The 19,274-nt window shown below is 38.6% G+C and overlaps 1 protein-coding gene across 5 annotated transcripts in view; it reads left to right on the top strand.

Annotated features, from left to right (window-relative positions):
- The window catches only part of DMXL2 (Dmx like 2), a 210,201-nt gene that overhangs the window by 97,799 nt on the left and 93,128 nt on the right, over nt 1-19,274 (top strand). For all 5 annotated transcript variants that reach the window (XR_002824321.1, XM_023732477.1, XM_012555896.2 and 2 more), the window contains 4 exons: nt 2,678-2,917; nt 7,070-7,341; nt 7,962-8,646; nt 8,985-9,106. Coding sequence is in view for 4 of the 5 variants with exons in the window: in XM_023732477.1 (XP_023588245.1) it covers nt 2,678-2,917; nt 7,070-7,341; nt 7,962-8,646; nt 8,985-9,106 (1,319 nt within the window). In the remaining variant the exon portion in view is untranslated. The remainder of the gene's footprint in view (nt 1-2,677; nt 2,918-7,069; nt 7,342-7,961; nt 8,647-8,984; nt 9,107-19,274) is intronic.

Here is a 19,274-nt window from a genome sequence, read left to right as displayed (position 1 = left end):
TGGTGGTTTTCTTTCGGGGTCTATCCTATATGGGGTTCGTTGTGCTTCTTGGATGGCCAGCTTTTCATCTTTCATGATATGGGGAGAGTTTTCTGTCAGCAGTTCTTCAATGATCCTCTCTGTGTTTTCTGTTTTCTCCCCCTGTTCTGGAACTCTGATCACTTGCATATTTTTGCTTTTGATTGTATCACTCATAATTCTCAGGGTCTCTTCATTTTTCTTCATTCTTTTTTCTGTTTTTTCCTCAGAGTTGTATCTAAGTGTTTGTCTTCAGTTTTGCTGATCCTGTCTTCCCCCGTTTCAGACCTGCTCCTCAGCCCTTGTATGACACTGTCTATTTCTGAAATCTTGTTGTTTATCTTCTGGATTTCTAATTGTTGTTTTTGTATGATTGCTAGTTGTTAATTTATTTTGGCATTTTGTTTCTGCATTATTTTCCTGAATTCTTCTATTTTTTTGTCTGTATTTTCCATGAGTTTGTCTGCCTTTTCCTTGACTTTGTCTATTTTTTTCCTCGTTTTTGTCTGCTTTTTGCTTCAACTCTTGGATAGCTCTGAATATTAGAGGTTTGAATTCCCTATCAGGTAATTCTAGTGCCTTTTCTTCTACTGGAAAGTCATCTGGTGTTTTATTTCGGACACCTACAGGAACCATCTTGTCCTGTTTTTGTAAATGTTTTGATATTGTCTGCTGTCTTTGGGGCATTCGGTAGTTATTTTTCTCGTTTATTGATCATAGACTTGTTTTTTTTGTCCTGTTTTTTTGTTTTATTTGGCTATGTCTGAGCAGGCAGACTGTGTGTTCTTTGTTGTTTTCTCTGGGCCTGATACTTTTCGCCTCCTCCAGTTGGCAGGGTCAGTCAGTCAGATATGGTACAGCAGGGCAGGTCTAGCTGAAGAGAAGTTTCTTGAATGGGTTGTTTGTGGTACTTACTACGGCCACCAGGGTGGGCCGATAATGAGTGCAGAGCAGGTTCTGGTAGGCTGTTCCCGTGCTGTTTAGTGGTGTGATGTTAAGCGCACGGTACAGGTAGGCAGGATGGAAGGAGTGATTGTGATGTGTGTAGCTAAGATGGGTATAGGCAAGAGGAGAGAGGGGAGAGAGGAACAGGAGCCAGAAACATACAAACATAAAAGAGTGCTAGGGGAGCTTGCTGTTGGAGTGGAGAGATGAGAAACTATGAAATGGAGAAAAACAAAAAGGAGAAGAGGAGGAAGGAAAAAAAAAAAAGGAAAGAAAAAAATGTATAAATAAAAACCAGAAAAAAGAAAAGCAAAGCTCCCAGGGATCCCACTGGTGCGGCTGCAAAGTCTGGAGAAGTTCCCAGGCCATGAAGTACAGCCTCACTAGAAGGAGTAGAGGTATCACTCAACGCCAGGTGTTCACGGGACAGGAAGTGAAGGAATGTATAGAGAGACGAGAAAGTGAGTAATGAAGAATGACAAAAAGGGAAAAAGAGGGAAAGAAAACAAAATAAACAAATAAAAAAAAAAAGAACAAGAAACCCTCCCCCCGCAAAAAAATAGAAAAAAAACCATGGAAAAAGAAATGCCCTCAGGGATCCCTCTCCGTGTCTGTGGAAACTGATCGGGTAGGTCCCAAGCTGCGCAGTACTGCCCAGCTAGAATGGGCTCCCAGTTAGAGAAAAGAAAAATACAACAAACAACAAACAATTGAAAACAAATAAATAAAAGCCCCGGGATCCCACCAGAGTGCCAGCACAGGCTGGGAAGCAGTCTCATATTCGAGTGGTATTTCACAGCCTTTCAGGAAGAAGCAGAGATGTCACATGGAGCCAGGCATTTGAGAGAAAGGAGGGGGACGTGGTGAGAGGTAAGGAAGAACTCTAAAGAAGCAGAAAAAAGCAACACCAGCAGCCAACAAATGGCACTTAGGGAGCCGGCCAGTGCAGGTGAGTGGAATGCAGGCAATAGTGGGGTGAAGCCGGTGCTTCCCGGCCAACAGACTGTGGCCACAGGATGCAGAGGAGGCCAAGTAGGGGTGAAGACGGGTGCGGGGTGTGAAAGAGTATATCACTGGTTACCAGTTGTTCTGTCTCCTGCTGGAAGCCCTGTGAAGCTGCTTTCTCGTACCCCCGTTCGCTGGTCTCTGATAGGAATCCGAGATGGTGGGTCCGTGCTGTGTCAGCTGATAGGGGACCTCTGCATGTATCTCTCCTCACTCTCTGTTCTCTGTCATTTTCTTATTCCATTTGGTGCTTGGCTGAGTTCTTTATCGCTTCATTTGATGCTTAGGGTTTCAGGATTGCCGTTTTCTCTGTTTGGCTTAATTTTTCAGATCTTTGCTGTGGCGTGGTGCTTCTGCCTGTAGCACCATGTTGCCCGGAAGTCCCTCAAAAATGTTTTTTATAGCTGTTTTTCCACTTTATCTTTCTGCTCCTTCCCCTAACAAGATTCAATAAAGATCCATGCATTGCATTTGATGTATTTGGTTTTAAAATGAGTAATCTAATTTTATGTAAGCCTTACACCATTAATTCTTAATATTTACATTCACCATTAACTTTAATAAAAGTTTTTAATAAAGTCTACTAGAATTATGTCGACTTGTTTAGTACAGTTTCTATGTAAATGTAGAATTAGTCATTATAAGTGTTGATAATATTTCTAAAGAAATTAAACATTCCTGTTGAAATCTTATATTTTTATTTCCACAGATATTCCAAATGTCTTGGCTGGCACTGCATTTAATGCTGATGATGGAATTGGGGGCTTTGTAGTTCATTGGTTAAACAACAAGGAATTTCATTTTACGTCATCTGCTGAAATATTTATGCAGCAATTACGAAAACTTTCTGAAAAGCAGGCGGATTATGAAAATGATGATGCTGACAGAGAGGATGAGGAACATTCAATGGAGGAAAGAGAGAAGGGTTTACATATGAAACTAGACCATGGTTAGTATCCTGTGCTTAGAGTTTTCTTTTAAGTTTACAGCTTTTTGTGGTACCATTTTAGGTTGGAATCTCTTCTTCCCACTCTCCCTCCATTTCACTCTTCCATTCATTCCACAAATATTTGTTGATCATCTACCATGGACCAGGCACTTTGCTAGGTCCTGAAAACATCATCTAAGTCTGTATGTTTTCTTTTAACATATTGTTTTTCTATAAAGTTTTACTTCGGAAGTCATAACCTTTCTTGGGGAACAGCATGCATTCAATTCTCATTCAAAAATTTATACACAAATTGTTTTGTGACGTTGGTTACAGTCCTTGCAATGTGTCAGCACTCTCTTCCTTCCTACCCTGGGTTCCCTGTGTCAGTTTGTCTAGTTTTCCTGTCCCTTCCTGCTGTCTTGTCTTGCCTTTGGGCAGGAGTTGCCCTTTATTCTTGTATACTTGACTGCACTAAGAAGCACGTTCCTCATGTGTGTTATTGTTTGTTTTATAGGCCTGTCTAATCTTTAGCTGAAAGGTAGAGTTAGGGAGTGGCTTCATTTCTGAGTTAGCAGGGTGTCCATGTATTTGATTTTTTTTCTTTTGCTCTTCCTTGCTATTGATTTCTACTTTTATGATGGTGTGATCAGAGAGATTATTTTGATGTTTTGGATTTTATTGAGGGTTACTTTGTGGCCTAAAATGTGGTCTCTCCTGGAGAATGTTCCATGTGCGTTGGAAAAGAATGTACACTTTGCTACTGTTAGGTGATGTATTCTGTATATGTCTGTGAGATCAAGTTGGTTGATTGTGGCCTTTAGGTCTTCTTTATCTTTATTCAGTTTCTTTCTAGATATTCTGTCCTTTATCGAGAGTGGTGTGTTGAAGTCTCCTATTATTGTGGAACTTCTTGTTTCTTTTTTCAGTTCTGTTAAGAGTTTGTTTTATGTATTTTGGAGCCCTGTTGTTGGGTGCATACATATTTACTAAGGTTACATCTTCTTGGTAGATTGTCCCTTTAATCGTTGTATAATAGTCCTTCCTTGTCTTTCATGGTGAATTTTGTCTTAAATTCTATTTTATCTGAGATTAGTATTGCCACTCCTTCTTTTTTTTGTTCCTGCTTGCTTGATATATTTTTTCCATCCTTTGATTTTTAATGTATTTATGTCTTTGTATCTAAAGTGTGTCTCGTGTTGACAGAATATTCATAGGTTATGTTTTTTTTTAATCCACTCTGCCACTCTCTCTGTCTCTTCACAGGTGCATTTTAAGTCATTTACATTGAGTGTGATTATCAATAGGTATGAGTTGATTGCTGTCATATCGTTGGGCTTTTTTTTTTCCTTTGGTGCTGACATTTTCTGTGTTTCTCTCACTTTCCCATGCTGAGTTCTTTTGTTTGTGGATTTTCTTTTGTTATTAAAGATTTTGTATTTACTGAGTCTATGTTTTTTTCTTTTTTATTCTTATGAGTAAGTTTGTCAACTTTCTTTGTGGTTACCTTTAAATTTACCCTTCTCTTCCTAAGTTTGAACAAGTCTTTTATTATTACTTGATTTTTTCTTGACTTCCTCTCCATTTAAAAGTTCTATACATACACCATGTATTTCACCTGTTATTGTTTTGATGTTGTTATTTACAGATTGATGTTTCTGTTTCCCTGTTTTAAGTCTTTTAGCTTTATTATTGAGAGTTCTTTACCTAGGTTGGTGTCTGGCTGATGCTGTCCTGTGTCCTAGACTCTGATTGTTGTTAGTTCTCTAACTGAAAAACTCCTTTTAATATTTCTTGTAAGTTTGGTTTGGTTTTTACAAATTCCCCTAATTTATGTTTATCTGGAAATGTCCTAATTTCACCATCATATTTGAGAGTTTTACAGGATATATTATTCTTGGTTAGTGGTTTTTTTCTTTCAAAGTTTTATGTGTGTCATCCCATTGCCTTCTTGCCTGCATAGTTTCTGCCGAGTAGTCAGAGTTTTGTCTTACTGTTTTCTTTTGTCAGCGACTTTTTGTTTTTCTCAAGCTGCTCTCAAGATTCCTTCTTTGTCTTTGGTTTTGATGAGTATGATTATGATATGTCTTGGTGACTTTCTTTTGGAGTCTGTCCTATATGGGTTTCGTTGAGCTTCTGCTTAGATGGTCAGCTTTTGTCTTTAATTATATTTGGGAAGTTTTCTGCCAGCAAATCTTCAACAATCTTCTCTGTGTTTTCCATTTTCTCTCTTTTCCGGAACTCTGACCACACAGATTTTTGCTCTTGATTGTGTGCCACATAATTCTTAGGTTTTTTTCATTCTTTTCCCTGATTTGTCCTCAAAGTGACATCTATGAATTTGTTTTCAATTTTGATGATTCTGTCTTCTGTTGTTTCAAATTTGCTCGTAAAACTTTGAGTTGTCCACTTCTGAAATTTTGTTGTTTATCTTTTGGATTTATAATTGCTGTTTTTGTATGATTTCTAATTGTTTATTTGTTTTGATGTTTTGTTGTTGCATTATTTCCTGAATTCTTCTATTGCTTTGTCTGTATTTTCCTTGATTTTGGCTGTTTTTTCCTTTTTTTGTCTATATTTTCCATAATTTTGTCTGTTTTTTCTTTGGTTTTCTCTGATCTCTTTCCTAATGTCTGGAGAGCCCAAAATATTAGCCTTTTGAATTTCATATCAGGTAGTTCCAATGCCTTTTCTTTTTCCGGGAGGTTGTCTGATTCTTTATTTTGATCAGTTGCTGCTTTTTTGTTTTGTTTTGATGTATCAGCACAGACGAGCCGGGCATGCTTTGCTTTGCTGCTTGCTCATCTATGGGCATGATATCTGTCACCACCTTATCTGGGTGGGCATGGCAGCGGCAGGGAGGGTGAGCTCGCTACGCTGTAACTGCTTTGACGAGGTGACTGAGGGTGGACTGGGCAGGTGCTGTCTGCCTTATGATCTTGGTCCAGCAGTGTGGAGTGTTCACAGTTCCTCCCCACATGGGCAGGGGTGTTGGACAGGGAGTAGTATGGGCTTACTTTCCACCATTCAGCAGCTGGTTGAGTGGTGGGAAGGGGGGACAGTGCAGGTCTGGTGTGATGGCATGTCTAGCGCTGGGGACTCTAGCTGTGGTGGGGTGGCGGGTGCTAGCGAGAGGAGGGAGGTGGTTTACAGGGCTAGGTGGGACGAAGAAAGAAAAGAAGGAAAGAAAAAGAAAAAAAATGGCAGTATATTGGGGTCTGGCAGACAGGGGCATAGCAGACCCAGGGCAGTGGTGGTTCAGTGTGCCAGTGGTACTCTCTCTGTGGGCACAGCAGGGGTCCGTGGGGAGTTGGGGGGAGGTGGTGCACGGGGCTAGGTTGGAGGGAGAAATGAAATTAAGGAAGGAAAAAAGAAAAATGGTGGCACAGTGAGGGCTGGTGTATGAGGGTGGGGAGGACCGAGAGGCTGTGGGGAGGGGAGGTGGTGTACTGGCCTAGGTGGGAGGGAGGAAGAAAAGAAAGAAAATAAAATGAAAGAAAAAAATATGGCAGTGCTGTGGGAGCTAGCAGGAAGAAAGAGAGGTGGCATATGGGGCTAGGTGGGAGGGAGAAAGAACAGGAAGAAAGAAAGAAAAAGCTGGGTGGCAGGAGGGGGCAGGGCAGGCCTGGGGATGGGGTGTGTCTTATATTATGGACCCTGGTGGTGGGGATTGCTGGGACTGGGGAGTTTTTGATTCTACTCACCAGAAGGATGAGAGGTGCGAAAGCGTGCTCCTCTGGTTACTGGGTGCTCTGTCTACTGTTGGGAGCTCCGTGAAGTTGCTTTCCTATATTCTCTGTCTGGGGTCATTGCTAGTTGCGTTCGAAGATGGTGATGCTGTGCTGTGTTAGTTGGAAGCACACCTCCAATCTGTATCTCTCCTCGTTCTCTGTTTTCCATCAGTTTGATCTAATTCTTTATGTCTTCATTTGATGCTCAAGAGCCAGTATTGACAATTGGTATCTGTTTTATTTAGTTTTTTGGGTCTTGCAGTGTGGTGTGTCTTTCTAGGGTGCTATGTTGGCTCTGCCTCTATCTTTTTTTTTTTAACTATAAATGGGAAAACGGATTTATTGTTTCTAAAGATATTTTATGCCATTTATTATAGTCTAGTATATATGAAATTGTGTAGTACTGTTAAGTATGTATTGATAAGTTTATTTTCTGGCTCAGAATTATCCCTGGATAGAGAATCTGAGGCAGGTACAGGATCATCAGAACATGAAGATGGAGAAAGAGAGGGGAGTCCTAGAGCCTACTCACGACCTAGCGTACCAATGCCACTGCCTACAGTCCTGCTTGATCGGAAGATTGAAATGCTGCTAACTGAATGGAATAAGAATCCTGACATGCTTTTTACAATACACCCTATGGATGGTACCTTTCTAGTGTGGCACGTAAAGTACTTGGATGAATACAATCCCGGGATATTTAGACAAGTTCAGGTATCTATTACTGATGAAGTAGTTATTACATCTCTTAAAAAATAGATGTTAATGTACGTAGATTTGGCAGGTTTTCAGAATCACTAAAGATGTTTTTTGTAACCAACTGAGAAAAAATACTTGCTACCATAGGAGATCAATGACAATAAATTTTACAAATCTAGTTAATTAAAAGGAAATTAATTTGGCTTTGAAATGTCATACTGAATGTTTGAATATGTGGGTATTGATTTTTATGGGAATTCACAATTTTATGAATGAAAGTAAGAAGCCATCCTGAAAATGAGACTCAGAATGAGCTTTCCTCTACCCTGGTTTTATCACCTTAATCAAGGTGCCTTTCCTCGTTATCTTTCTTTTTTTCCGTCTGCAACTGTGTATTTTGATGTATAAGCAAGGCACTTGAAACTTTTTTCCCTTCAGCCTTCTGTGAAGCCATAAATAGAGAGATGATATTACGTAAATAGAGGAAAGGGATTAAACTGTGCAGAAATTGAAAATGATATTTCTTTTGCTAGGAAGCTGATATTTGGCACTTTGAAAATAGAAGTGTTTTGGAAAAGTACTTTTGAGAGGAGGCAAACTACTTGCACTGAATCATGTAATGATGTCTTTTTCAGGTTTCTTTTTCTTCTCGGATTCCTGTTGCATTTCCCTCTGGTGATGCAAGCTCTCTTAGTAAAAATATTATGATGTATGCCTGCATAAATGCTACGAAAGATTCTCACCACACTCTGCTACACCGAGAGATGATGGCTGTAGGCAGTCCTCATGCATCACAGCCGCACTCTAGGGCACACAGTCCAAATATGAACATTTTAGCTCCTACAGTAATGATGGTCTCTAAACACATAGATGGTTCTTTAAATCAGTGGGCAGTCACTTTTGCTGATAAATCTGCTTTCACCACTGTTCTAACTGTATCTCACAAATTCAGATACTGTGGTCATCGATTTCACCTCAACAATCTGGCATGCCACTCAGTTTTACCCCTGTTATTGACATCATCTCATCATAATGCTCTTTTGACTCCTGAATCAGATTCAGATAATAAATTAAGTAGACTAATGGATCCTATAAAACACATAAAATGTTCCTCGAAGCAACCTCTTAGAAATGCAGCAACACGTACATTTCATGACCCAAATGCAATCTACAGTGAACTTATTTTGTGGCGTGTAGACCCAATAGGACCTTTGTCATACACTGGAGGAGTTTCAGAATTGGCTCGAATTAATTCTTTACATACCTCAGCCTTCTCTAATGTGGCTTGGCTTCCAACTCTTATTCCCAGCTATTGTCTTGGTAAGTGTTCATTTTGTGAAATTAATAAAAACTTTTACACTTAATTTGTTATATGTGAGATGGTTTGTTTGTCATTATTTAGAGGATTTTTAATAAATATTCAGAATGTAGACACTAGACTTAGTTTTAGAATTTTTAGAACTGGGTTTTTAATTCTTTCTCGCTCAATCTATTTTTCTTTTGAATTTTTTTGTTAATCATTTTATATACATCAGTTTTATCTGTTTTAATTATGATTCTGACCGTGACCTAAACACAAAAGTATGAATCTTTGTTTCCGCCAGTAAAAAAAAAAAAACTACACATTTTAATGCAAAATCTTTGTTTTGCTTTCTTAGGCACATACTGCAATTCTGCAAGTGCTTGCTTTGTTGCTTCTGATGGCAAAAATTTGAGACTCTATCAAGCTGTGGTAGATGCAAGGAAATTATTGGATGAACTGTCAGACCCAGAGTCGTCGGTATATATTTACTAATCTTTATTAATATATCCAAGCTGTAAAGAATTCTTTTTTTATGTTGTCTAGGATACATATTTGTTAGTTGGTATTTAGGGAATGAGCATATATTCTGCATTCTATAGGACATAGCATATTTTTATGCAAATAACACGTTATACTTTTTTTTTTTTTTTTGGCCAACTGTTCCCTTCCGCCACAGGATATTTTTGTAAGGACACTATAGTACACTTAGAATAGCGCACTTATGAAAATACCTGGGAAGGGGGAGGTGGTTGGCAAAAAAGCATACAATATGTGTGTTATTTGTGTAAAGTTATGGTACATATAACAAATATTTTATTAATTTGTGTCCCAAGGTACATGAATTAAAAATGCATTTTACACATCACGCATTAATATATTTTATATATGAAAAAATATATTTTTTTCCAAGATATCATGATTTATTCTTGACATTTTTCACTCCCTAGTTCAGATCTCTTAATCTTGTATTGTTCAAAAAAGTTTTAAGGCAACTTTACTAAACTGTATGTTTAAGTTGGAAAATTTGAACTTTTCAGAGCTTGATTCACCATTGAAAAAAAAACCCTGTGGTTAGAATATGGTATCAGTGGGTGGCAGCATCCAATTCTGATAGTTCTGGGTCTGACCTGGAAATCGTGTATTTTTTTTTAGTTAGTATCCAGATTTGAATTTTCCATTTATATACCTATAAAAACATGACTCTATAAAACAACTGTCTAATAAAAATGTTTTCAATATTGAAAACCAAAGAATATTTTTGAGTGTCAGCTATAATGCCTGTAGTTAGCGATGTAGAAGATGCAAAGTGTAAGTTTCAGCTTCTGCCTTTAAAGAACTTAAGAATTAGACATTATTAGTAAAAAAATTAAATAACCGTTTAAGACAGAAGAAGAGGTGTTTGAGCGTGGTAATTAATTGCCAAAAAGATGGCACAAGAATGTTTCATAATTCAGGAAAGAGAAGGGAGTGGGGAGAGAGATATCGATCAGATTAGGGAGGCATGGAAGTCTTTATTAGGATGGTATTTGGGCTGGTTCTTGATGGGTGGGTAGGATTTAGAAAGACAAAGAGGCTACCTTTGGCTGAGTGAGAGAATCGCCTGAAAGAAAGTGTGAATACAGGAAAATACATGTATAAAGCTTGTTCCAGAGACAGTGAGAAAACCCGTTAGACTGGAGCCAAAGGTTTGGCATAGAGAAAGGCTAGAAAAGTAGCATTCCAGAATTACAGTGTTAGAAGATACTTTAACGGTTACCTAGTCTAACCAGCTGTCTGTTGTTTTACTCCCCTCTGCTATATTCCTGCCAACTTTTCATCTGGCTCCAGTGAGGGAAACTCAGCTCCCCTAAGTAGAGCACATTCAGTCTTTGAATTACCCTGGCTATTATATTAAAATTAAGTTTGTATTCCATAAATTCTACTCCTCAGTCCTAGTTCTATTTATAAGAAGTCCAACATTCTTTTCATGTGAGAGCACCTCAGGTATTTGAAGAGAGCTATCTTGTAACCTTTCAGTTTAGCTACTCGACGTTCAAGAGCAAGTTTCAGAGTCTCTTCTGACATCCATTTTGGTCTTTTCTTTCTTTCCTGTCTTTTTTAATGACCTCTTGCTTCATGTATGATGTCCTTGATGTCATTCTACAAGTCATCTGGTCTTTGGTCATTAATGTTCAATGTGTCAAATCTATTATTGAGATGGTCTCTAAATTCAGGTGGAATGAATTAGAAGAGCTGAACAGAAGATTTCAAAGGGCTGCTCAGGAAGACAAAGTAAAGTATTATAATGACACGTGCAAGGACCTGGAGATAGAAAACCAAAAGAGAAGAGCATGCTGAGTGTTTCTCAAGCTGAAAGAACTGAAGAAAAAATTCAAGCCTTGAGTTGCAGTATTGAAGGATTCTATGGGGATAGTATTAAATGACGCAGGAAGCATCAAAAGAAGATGGAGGGAATACACAGAGTAACTATACCAAAAAGAATTGGTCAGCGTTCAGCCATTTCAGGAGGAAGCATATGATCAGGAATTGATGGTACTGAAGGAAGAGGTCCAACCTGCACTGAAGGCACTGATGAAAAACAAGGCTCCAGCAATTGATGGAATACCAATTGAGATGTTTCAACAAACGGATGCAGCACTGGAAGTGCTCACTCATCTATGCCAAGAAATTTGGAGGACAGCTACCTGACCAATTGACCAGAAGAGATCCATATTTATGACTATTTTCAAGAAAGGCGATCTGACCGAATGTGGAAATTATTGAACAATATCATTAATATCATACGCAAGTAAAATTTTGCTGAAGATCATTTAAAAGCAGCTACAGCAGTTTATCGAGAGAGAAATGCCAGAAATTCAAGCCTGATTCATAAGAGGACGTGGAACCAGGGATATCATTGCTAATGTCAGATGGATCCTGGCTGAAAGCAGAGAATACCAGAAAGATGTTTACCTGTGTTTTATTGACTATGTGAAGGTATTCAACTGCGTGAATCATAGAAAATTATGGATAACATTGTGAAGAATGGGAATTCCACAACACTTAACTGTGCTCATGCAGAACCTGTACATAGACCAAGAGGCAGTTGTTTGAACAGAACAAGGCAATACTATGTGGTTCAAAGTCAGGAAAGGTGCGTGTCAGAGTTGTATCTTTTCACCATACCTATTCAGTCTGTATGCTGAGCGAATAATCTGAGCAGCTGGACTGTATGAAGAGGAATGAGGCATCAGGATTAGAGGAAGACTCATTAACATCCTGCGATATGCAGATGATACAACCTTGCTTGCTAAAAGTGAAGAGAACTTGAAGCACTTATTGATGAAGATCAAAGACCACAGCCTTCAGCATGGATTACACCTCAACATAAAGAAAACAAAAATCCTCACAGCTGGACCAATAAGCAACATCATGGTAAATGGAGAAAATATTAAAGTTGTCAAGGATTTCACTTCACTTGGATCCACAGTCAACACCCATGGAAACAGCAGTCAGGAAATCAAAAGACACGTTGTGTTGGGCAAATCTGCTGCAAAAGACCTCTTTAAAGTGTTGAAAAGCAAAGATGTCACCTTGAAGACTCAGGTGTGCCTTACCCAAGCCATGAAGTTTTCAGTCACCTCATATGCATGTGAAAGCTGGATGATGAATAAGAAGACCAAAGAAGAATTGATGCCTTTGAATTGTGGTGTTGGCAAAAAATATTGAATATACCCATTGAATGCCAAAAGAACGAACAAATCTGTCTTGGAAGAAGTATAACCAGAATGCTCCTTAGAAGCAGGGATGGCAAGACTACATCTTACATACTTTGGACATGTTATCAGGAGAAGGTCATCATCTTGATAAAGTAGAGGGTCAGCAAAAAAGAGGAAGACCCTCAACAAGATGGATTGACACAGTGGCTGCAACAATGGGCTCAAGCATAACAACAATTGTGAGGATGGCGCAGGACCGGGCAGTGTTTCGTTCTGTTGTACATAAGGTTGCTGTGAGTCAGAACCGACTGGATGGCACCTAACAACAACAACATCATTTTGTAATCACTGAATCTTGTTTCCTCAGGGGAGACTTACTCTCTCTGCCCCATAGTTTCTCTGACTTTTTTATTTGCTCATCCTGGTTACTCTTCGGAGCAGGTTTCAGTTTGTCTATGCTCTGGGCATGTAGGATTACTAGCATATAGAAGTATTATGACCTTTCACATTAGATACTATTATGTTAGCAGTCATGCCACATTCTTTGTATATAATTAATTGACTCATACTGAGCTGATTCAATTAAATATCCCAAAGTCTTTTTTTTTGCTAGTAAGCCATATTTGTTTACTTAATTGATCATTTTGAGTTTGGGTCCCAAATGTAGGTCTATTTTCCGTACCTTTTATCTTGCTAGACTCGACTTGTCAGTCCACCTATTTAGTATCTTTTTGAATCCAGATTCTGTTATTCAGTGTATTTGTTACCACTTTACAGCATATGTCACCAGCCTATTTGATGTATCTTGTTTCTACATCTTCATTTGAAGTCAGTTATAAAAATGTTAAACAGTACAGAACTGAAGACAGAGCTTAGCAGTATACATTTGAAATCTTTCTTGTTTTTTATTGTCTGTAATATTGCTCCAGCTTGCCCCAAGGATTTCTGTGAGGCAGTTTGTCATGTGCTTTGCTGAAATAAAATATATCCTGTGTACCAAATCTTCTGCAGCTATGAGTGTAGTAATCCAGTCAAAGAAAGAAGTCAGGTTTGTAAGGTATGACTTGTTTTAATGTGTACTCACCAACTCTTGACGACCAGAATGTTGAACTGAACGGACATCAAGCTCCTTGGTATTTGGCTTATAGAAGTATATTGTTTTCCTTTTTAGAAAATTGGAACGTTTGCCTGTTTTTAGTCTTTTGGTAGTCTTAATTTCCTGGTGTTGCTGTAACACAAATACCACAAATGGATGGCTTTTAAGAACAAATGCAAACCGAGGCCTCAGCCATGTGGGTTCCTTCCTTGTCGGTAGTCCTGGGCATTCCTTGGTTCTTTGGCTTTCCTTGGCTTTTAGAGAGTCCTCACATGGCATCTTTCCCCTGTATTTGTGTGTCTTTTTCTATTCTGGTCTTTTAAAATTTAGAAGTGATTAAGTTTAGGATCCACCCTACACTGGTATGACCTGATAAATACAACAATAGAAAAACCTGGTTCCAAACAGGATCACATCTACAAGTACCAAAAACAAAAACAAAAACAAAAACTAAAAAACCCCAAAACCAAACACCAAACCTGTCGATTCTGATTCATAGCGACCCTATAGGACAGAGTAGAACTGCCCCATAGGATTTTCAAGGGGCACCTGGTAGATTGGAACTGCTGACCTCTTGGTTAGCAGCCGTAGCTCTTAACCTCTACGGCACCAGGGTTTCAAGGTGCAAAGGCTAGGAATTCAACACCTATTTTTGGGTGACACGATTCAATCTATAACAGGCACCTGTAGCATTCCCCATGATTTTTCAGAGAGCATCCACTGTGGCTGATTCTCTCATTTGCAGTATTTCCCAATACCTTGGGCAATCTTTTTCCAGAAAATATAAATTTATTTAGAACAGTTAGATACATTCTTGGAATCTCTTTAGTCATCTTGGTCTTCTGCTTCCCCTTACCTTAATCTTTCATTTTCATTAATTTTTTTAAAGTTAAAAATAATATTTATTCTTTGTAGAACATTTTTAGTTCTTAATACTTCTGCAGGCAAAATTCTTGAAATAGAAGACCAGAGGCAAAGTAGGAATTAAGGGCTTGACTTCTTTGTTCTCTGTTAATGAGTTTATCTTTTCCTTTATATTTGTACTCTGAAACCAGTCATTTATTAAAATACAGAGTTCAGAGCCTTGCCCTGCTTGACTGTCTTAAACTCTTCAGATGATAGGATTACTTCTGTCAAGTTCGCATTATTTGTGCTCATCTTTTTTGTTTTCTTATAAGTTAGAGCAGCAGTTCTCCTAGTTACTTCCTTTACTAATTGTGAGTTGAGATGTAGTAAGAAATTGCTGCGTACTGTCCTCTTCCTCGGAATCCTGGTAGTGCAGTGGTTAAGAGCACAGCTGCTAACCAAAAGATTGGCAGTTCAAATCCACTAGCCGCTACTTGGAAACCCTATGGGGGCAGTTCTTCTCTGTCCTGTATCTATTCGACAGCAATGTGTTTGGTTTAGTTATTTGGTCGTCTTCCTCAGATGATATTCTCAGTAGACTCTGAGTAAAAGTCAGCTTTATTTATTTGTTCATTTTTAGAGCAGTTTTAGACTTACAGAAAAATTATGCAGAAGTGCAGAAGCAATTATGAATAAAGCTTCTATAAACATTTGTGTGCAAATTTTTGTGTGGACATAGGATTTCAACTTGTGGGTTAATACCGTGTTTGCCTGCTGCACACAGATTCTCCAGTCATTAACATCTTACATTCATGTGATACATTTGTTAACAATTAATGAATCAATATTGAGGATTATTATTAACTAAAGTCCACAGTTTACATTAGGGTTCATTCTTTGTGTTGTATGGTTCTATTGGTTTTGACAAATGCATAATATCATGTATCCAGCATTATAGTATCATACAGAGTTTCATGACGCTAAAATTCCCATACTTCACCTGTTCATCTCTCCTTCTTTACCCCTGAGCCCCACTATCTTTTTATTGTTTCTATAGTTTTGCCTTTTTCAGAATGTCATATAGTTGGGATCATGTATTATGCAGCTTTTTCAGACTGGTTTCTTTCTCTTAGAAATATACATTTAAGGTTTATGTGTGCATTTTGATATCTCATTTCTTTTTATTGCTGAATAATACTTCATTGTCTTGATGTACCACCATTTGTATACTCATTCACCTATTGAAGGACATCTCGGTTGCTTCCAGATTTTAGCAATTACGAATAAAGCGTCTCTAAATGTTTGTCTGCAAATTTTTGTGTAGACAAAGATTTCAACTCATGCGGGTTAGTAACCTAGGAACACGATTGCTTGGTCATATGGTAAGCCTATGTTTAGCTTTTTAAGAAGTTGCCAGACTGTCTTCCTAAGTGGTTGTACCATTTTGCATTTTCACTAGCAATGAATGAGAGTTCCTGTTGCTCCACATCCTTCTTGGCATTTGGTGTTGTCAGTGTTTTTGGATTTTAGCCATTTGAATAGGTGTGTAGTGGTATCTTCTTGTTTTAAATTACAGTTCCTTAATTATATATAATGGTGAATATCTTTTCACATGTTTAAATGCCATCTGTATGATCTTCTTTGGTGATGTGTCTGTTTAGATCTTTTGCCCGTTTTTTAATTGGGTTTGTTTTGTTATTGTTGAATTTTAAGAGTTCTCTGTATATTTAGGTTACAAATGCTTTATCAGATATGTTTTGCAAACATTTTCTCCCTGTCTGTGGCTTGCTTTTTATTCTCTTAACAGTGTCTTTCACAGAGCAGAAGTTTTTAATCTCAATGAAGTCCAATTTACCAATTTTTTCTTCTATGGATCTTGTTTTTGGTGTTGTATCTGAAAACTCATTGCCAAGCCCAAGGTTACCTAGATATTCTTCTGTGTTATCTTCTGTAAGTTGTATAGTTTTGCATTTGACATTTCAGTGTATGATCCATTTTAAACTAATTTTTGTGGAAGGTGTAAGATCTGTCTAGATTAATTTTTTTTTTTTGTATGTGGATATCCCATTGTATCAGCATCATTTATTGAAATGACTGTCCTTTCTCCATTGTATTGCTTTTTTTCCTTTGTCAAAGATAGGTGACTGTATTTGTGTGGGTTTATTCTGTTCTGTTGATCTGTTTGTCTGTTCTCTTACCAATGCCACACTGTCTTGATTACTGTAAGTAATAAATTTTATAGTTAGTCTTGAAGTTGGGTAGTGTCAGTCCTTTGCTTTGTTCTTCAGTTTTGTGTTGGCTATTCCAGGTCTTTTGTGTTTGCACAGACACTTTAGAATCAGCTTTTTGATATCTGCAAAATAACTTGCTGGGATTTTTATTGGAATTGTGTTGACTCTATAGATCAAATTGGGAAGAATTACCATCTTAATAGTATTAAGTCTTCCTATCGATAAGCATGGACTATCTTTCCATTTATTTGAAGCTTTGATTGCTTACTTCAGAGTTTTGTAGTTTTTCTCATGTAGATCTTGTACATATTTTGTTAGACTTATACCTAAGTATGTTTCATTTTTTTGGTGCTAATGTAAATGATATGTTTTTAGTTTCAAATTCCAGTTGTTGATTGCTGGTATATAGGAAAGCAATTGACTTTCTTATATTAGCCTTGTATCCTGCAACCTTGCTATAATCACTTATTAGTTCCAGGAGGTTTCTTTGTCTACTCTTTGGTATTTTCTACATAGACAATAATGTCCTCTGCCAATAAAGACAGTTTTGTTTTTTCCTTACCAATATGTATACCTTTTATTTCCTTTTCTTATCTTACTACATTAGCTAGGATAACCAGTGTGATGTTGAATAGGAGCAGTGACAAGGAACATCCTTGTCTTGTCTTTGATCTTAGGGAGAAAAATATCTATGTACTCATATATATGAGCAGCCTAATCCCAGAATCCCATTTTGAGGGGCGATTTCTTAAGATCACACCTGGTACCAATTACTCTATTAGATTTTAGTAGAAACAGAGGGCACACTCAAGAAGGTTTAACTAAAGAGTTGAATGAAAGATCTGTTTTCAGAAGTATAGGCAGGCTCAGGGGAACAACACAGAGCAGTGAATCTTCCAGGGTCTGGCAAGAGCGGGAGCCATGGAAGAGGGGCTTTCTGAATGGAAGACAGCCACACCCAGAACTATGGGGAGATAGGGAGGGAGCAGGAGGAATAAGCATAACCACTTTTTCCTTCCTGCATTCCACCTCCTGCGTGTGCTTGTCATTCAGTGAAGCCAACCAGAATCCAGCGGGCAGTGGAGTCTGGGTAATATCATCTACAGAGGGTGGCTTCCTAGGGCACAGAACAGGACAGAAAAGGTGGAGAACAGGTCTGGGGATGGATGGTGGTGGCAGTAATAATTACCAGGACAGACTCCCTATATCAGTGACTTTTGAACTTTTTGGAACACAACACACAGTGAAGATTACATTTAAATTTATGCATGTGTGGACACATGTACATGTATGTACAAGTGAAACAGATTTTATGAAATATTTTCTAATATTACAAAATGTTTTATATTTCCTTTCTTTTTTATTCCATTTCATTAAAAAATGGTGATTATAACCCCTGAAACTATTACCCTGAGATAATTTTTAAACTTTAAACCAAAAATATCCCCTGAAGTCATCTTAAAACTGAACAGTAGTTTAGCTTAACTAGTAAAAAGATCTGCCTTGAGCATTCTGCTCTTTTAAGAACTGTCCAGACTTCTGGGCAACATGGCGCTATAGTCAGAAGCACCACACCGTCCCTCCGCAGCAAAGATCAGAAAAACTAAGTCAAACAGAGTCACATGTAAATCCTGAAACCCTAACAATCAAATGAAGAGATAACGAACTCAGCCAAGCACCAAATGGAATAAAAAACTGACCGAGAGCAGAACACGAGGAGAGATACATGCAGAGGTCCCCTGTCAGCTACCCGCAGCACGGATCTGCCATCTTGGACTCCTGTCAGAGATCAGCAAACAGGAGGTACAAGAAAGCAGCTTCACAGAGCTTCCAGCAGGAGACAGAACAACCAGTAACCTGCAATATAGGCTTTCCCACCCCCCACCCTTCTTCACCCCCATTTAGCCTCCTCTGCTTCCTGCAGCCACAGTCTATTGGCCGGAAAGCGCAAGCTTCCCCCCAGTGCCACTTGGATTCCACCCACCTGCACTGGCCAGCTCCCTGAGTGCCATTTGTTGGCTGCTGGTGTTGCTTTTTTCCGCTTCTTTAGATTTCTTCCTTACCTCTCACCACCTCCCCCTCCTTTCTCTCAAATAACCGGCTCCATGCACCATCTTTGCTTTTTCCTGAAAGTCTGTGAAACACCGCTCGACTGTGAAACTGCTTCCCGGCCCATGCCGCCTTGCTGGTGGGACCCCCAGGGCTTTTTTGTTTGTTTGTTTGCTCTGATTTGTTCTGTTTTGATATGTTTGTTTGTTTTCTTTTTCTTTTCTTGGCTTGGGAGCCCCTTTTAGCCAGGCAGTACCACGTGGCTTGGAAGCTAGTCCCTTACTCTCTGCAGACGCACAGGGACATCCCTGGGGGCATTTCTTTTTTCTTGTTTTTTTTTCCCCTTCTTTGTTTAGTTTTCTTCTCTCTCTTATTACCTTTTTGTCTTTCTTCATTTCCAATTTCTCGATTAATTCATTTTTTTCTTTTACCCTTTTTCTTTTCTTTTTTCATTTTTTTTTTCCCACATTTCTCAGTCTCTCATGTCTCCACTCCAATAGCAAGCTTCCTTAGCACTCTTTTTTGTTTGTGTATATGTCTTTGGCTCCTGTCCCTCTCTCCTCTCTCTCATCTTTACCATACCCATTTTAGCTCCATACATCACAGTCTACCCCCTTCTTCTTGCCTAACTGCACTGTGTGCTGAACATCACACTCCCAAAGCAACACAGGCACGGCCTACTGGAACCTGCCCTGCACTGATTCCTGGTCCACACTGTCAGCCCT

This window comes from Trichechus manatus, unplaced genomic scaffold (genome assembly GCF_000243295.1).
Source record: "Trichechus manatus latirostris isolate Lorelei unplaced genomic scaffold, TriManLat1.0 scaffold00052, whole genome shotgun sequence".
NCBI classification, from domain to species: domain Eukaryota; kingdom Metazoa; phylum Chordata; class Mammalia; order Sirenia; family Trichechidae; genus Trichechus; species Trichechus manatus.
The sequence above is the reverse complement of the archived record's forward strand: the minus strand, read 5'-3'. Positions and strand labels throughout refer to the sequence as shown.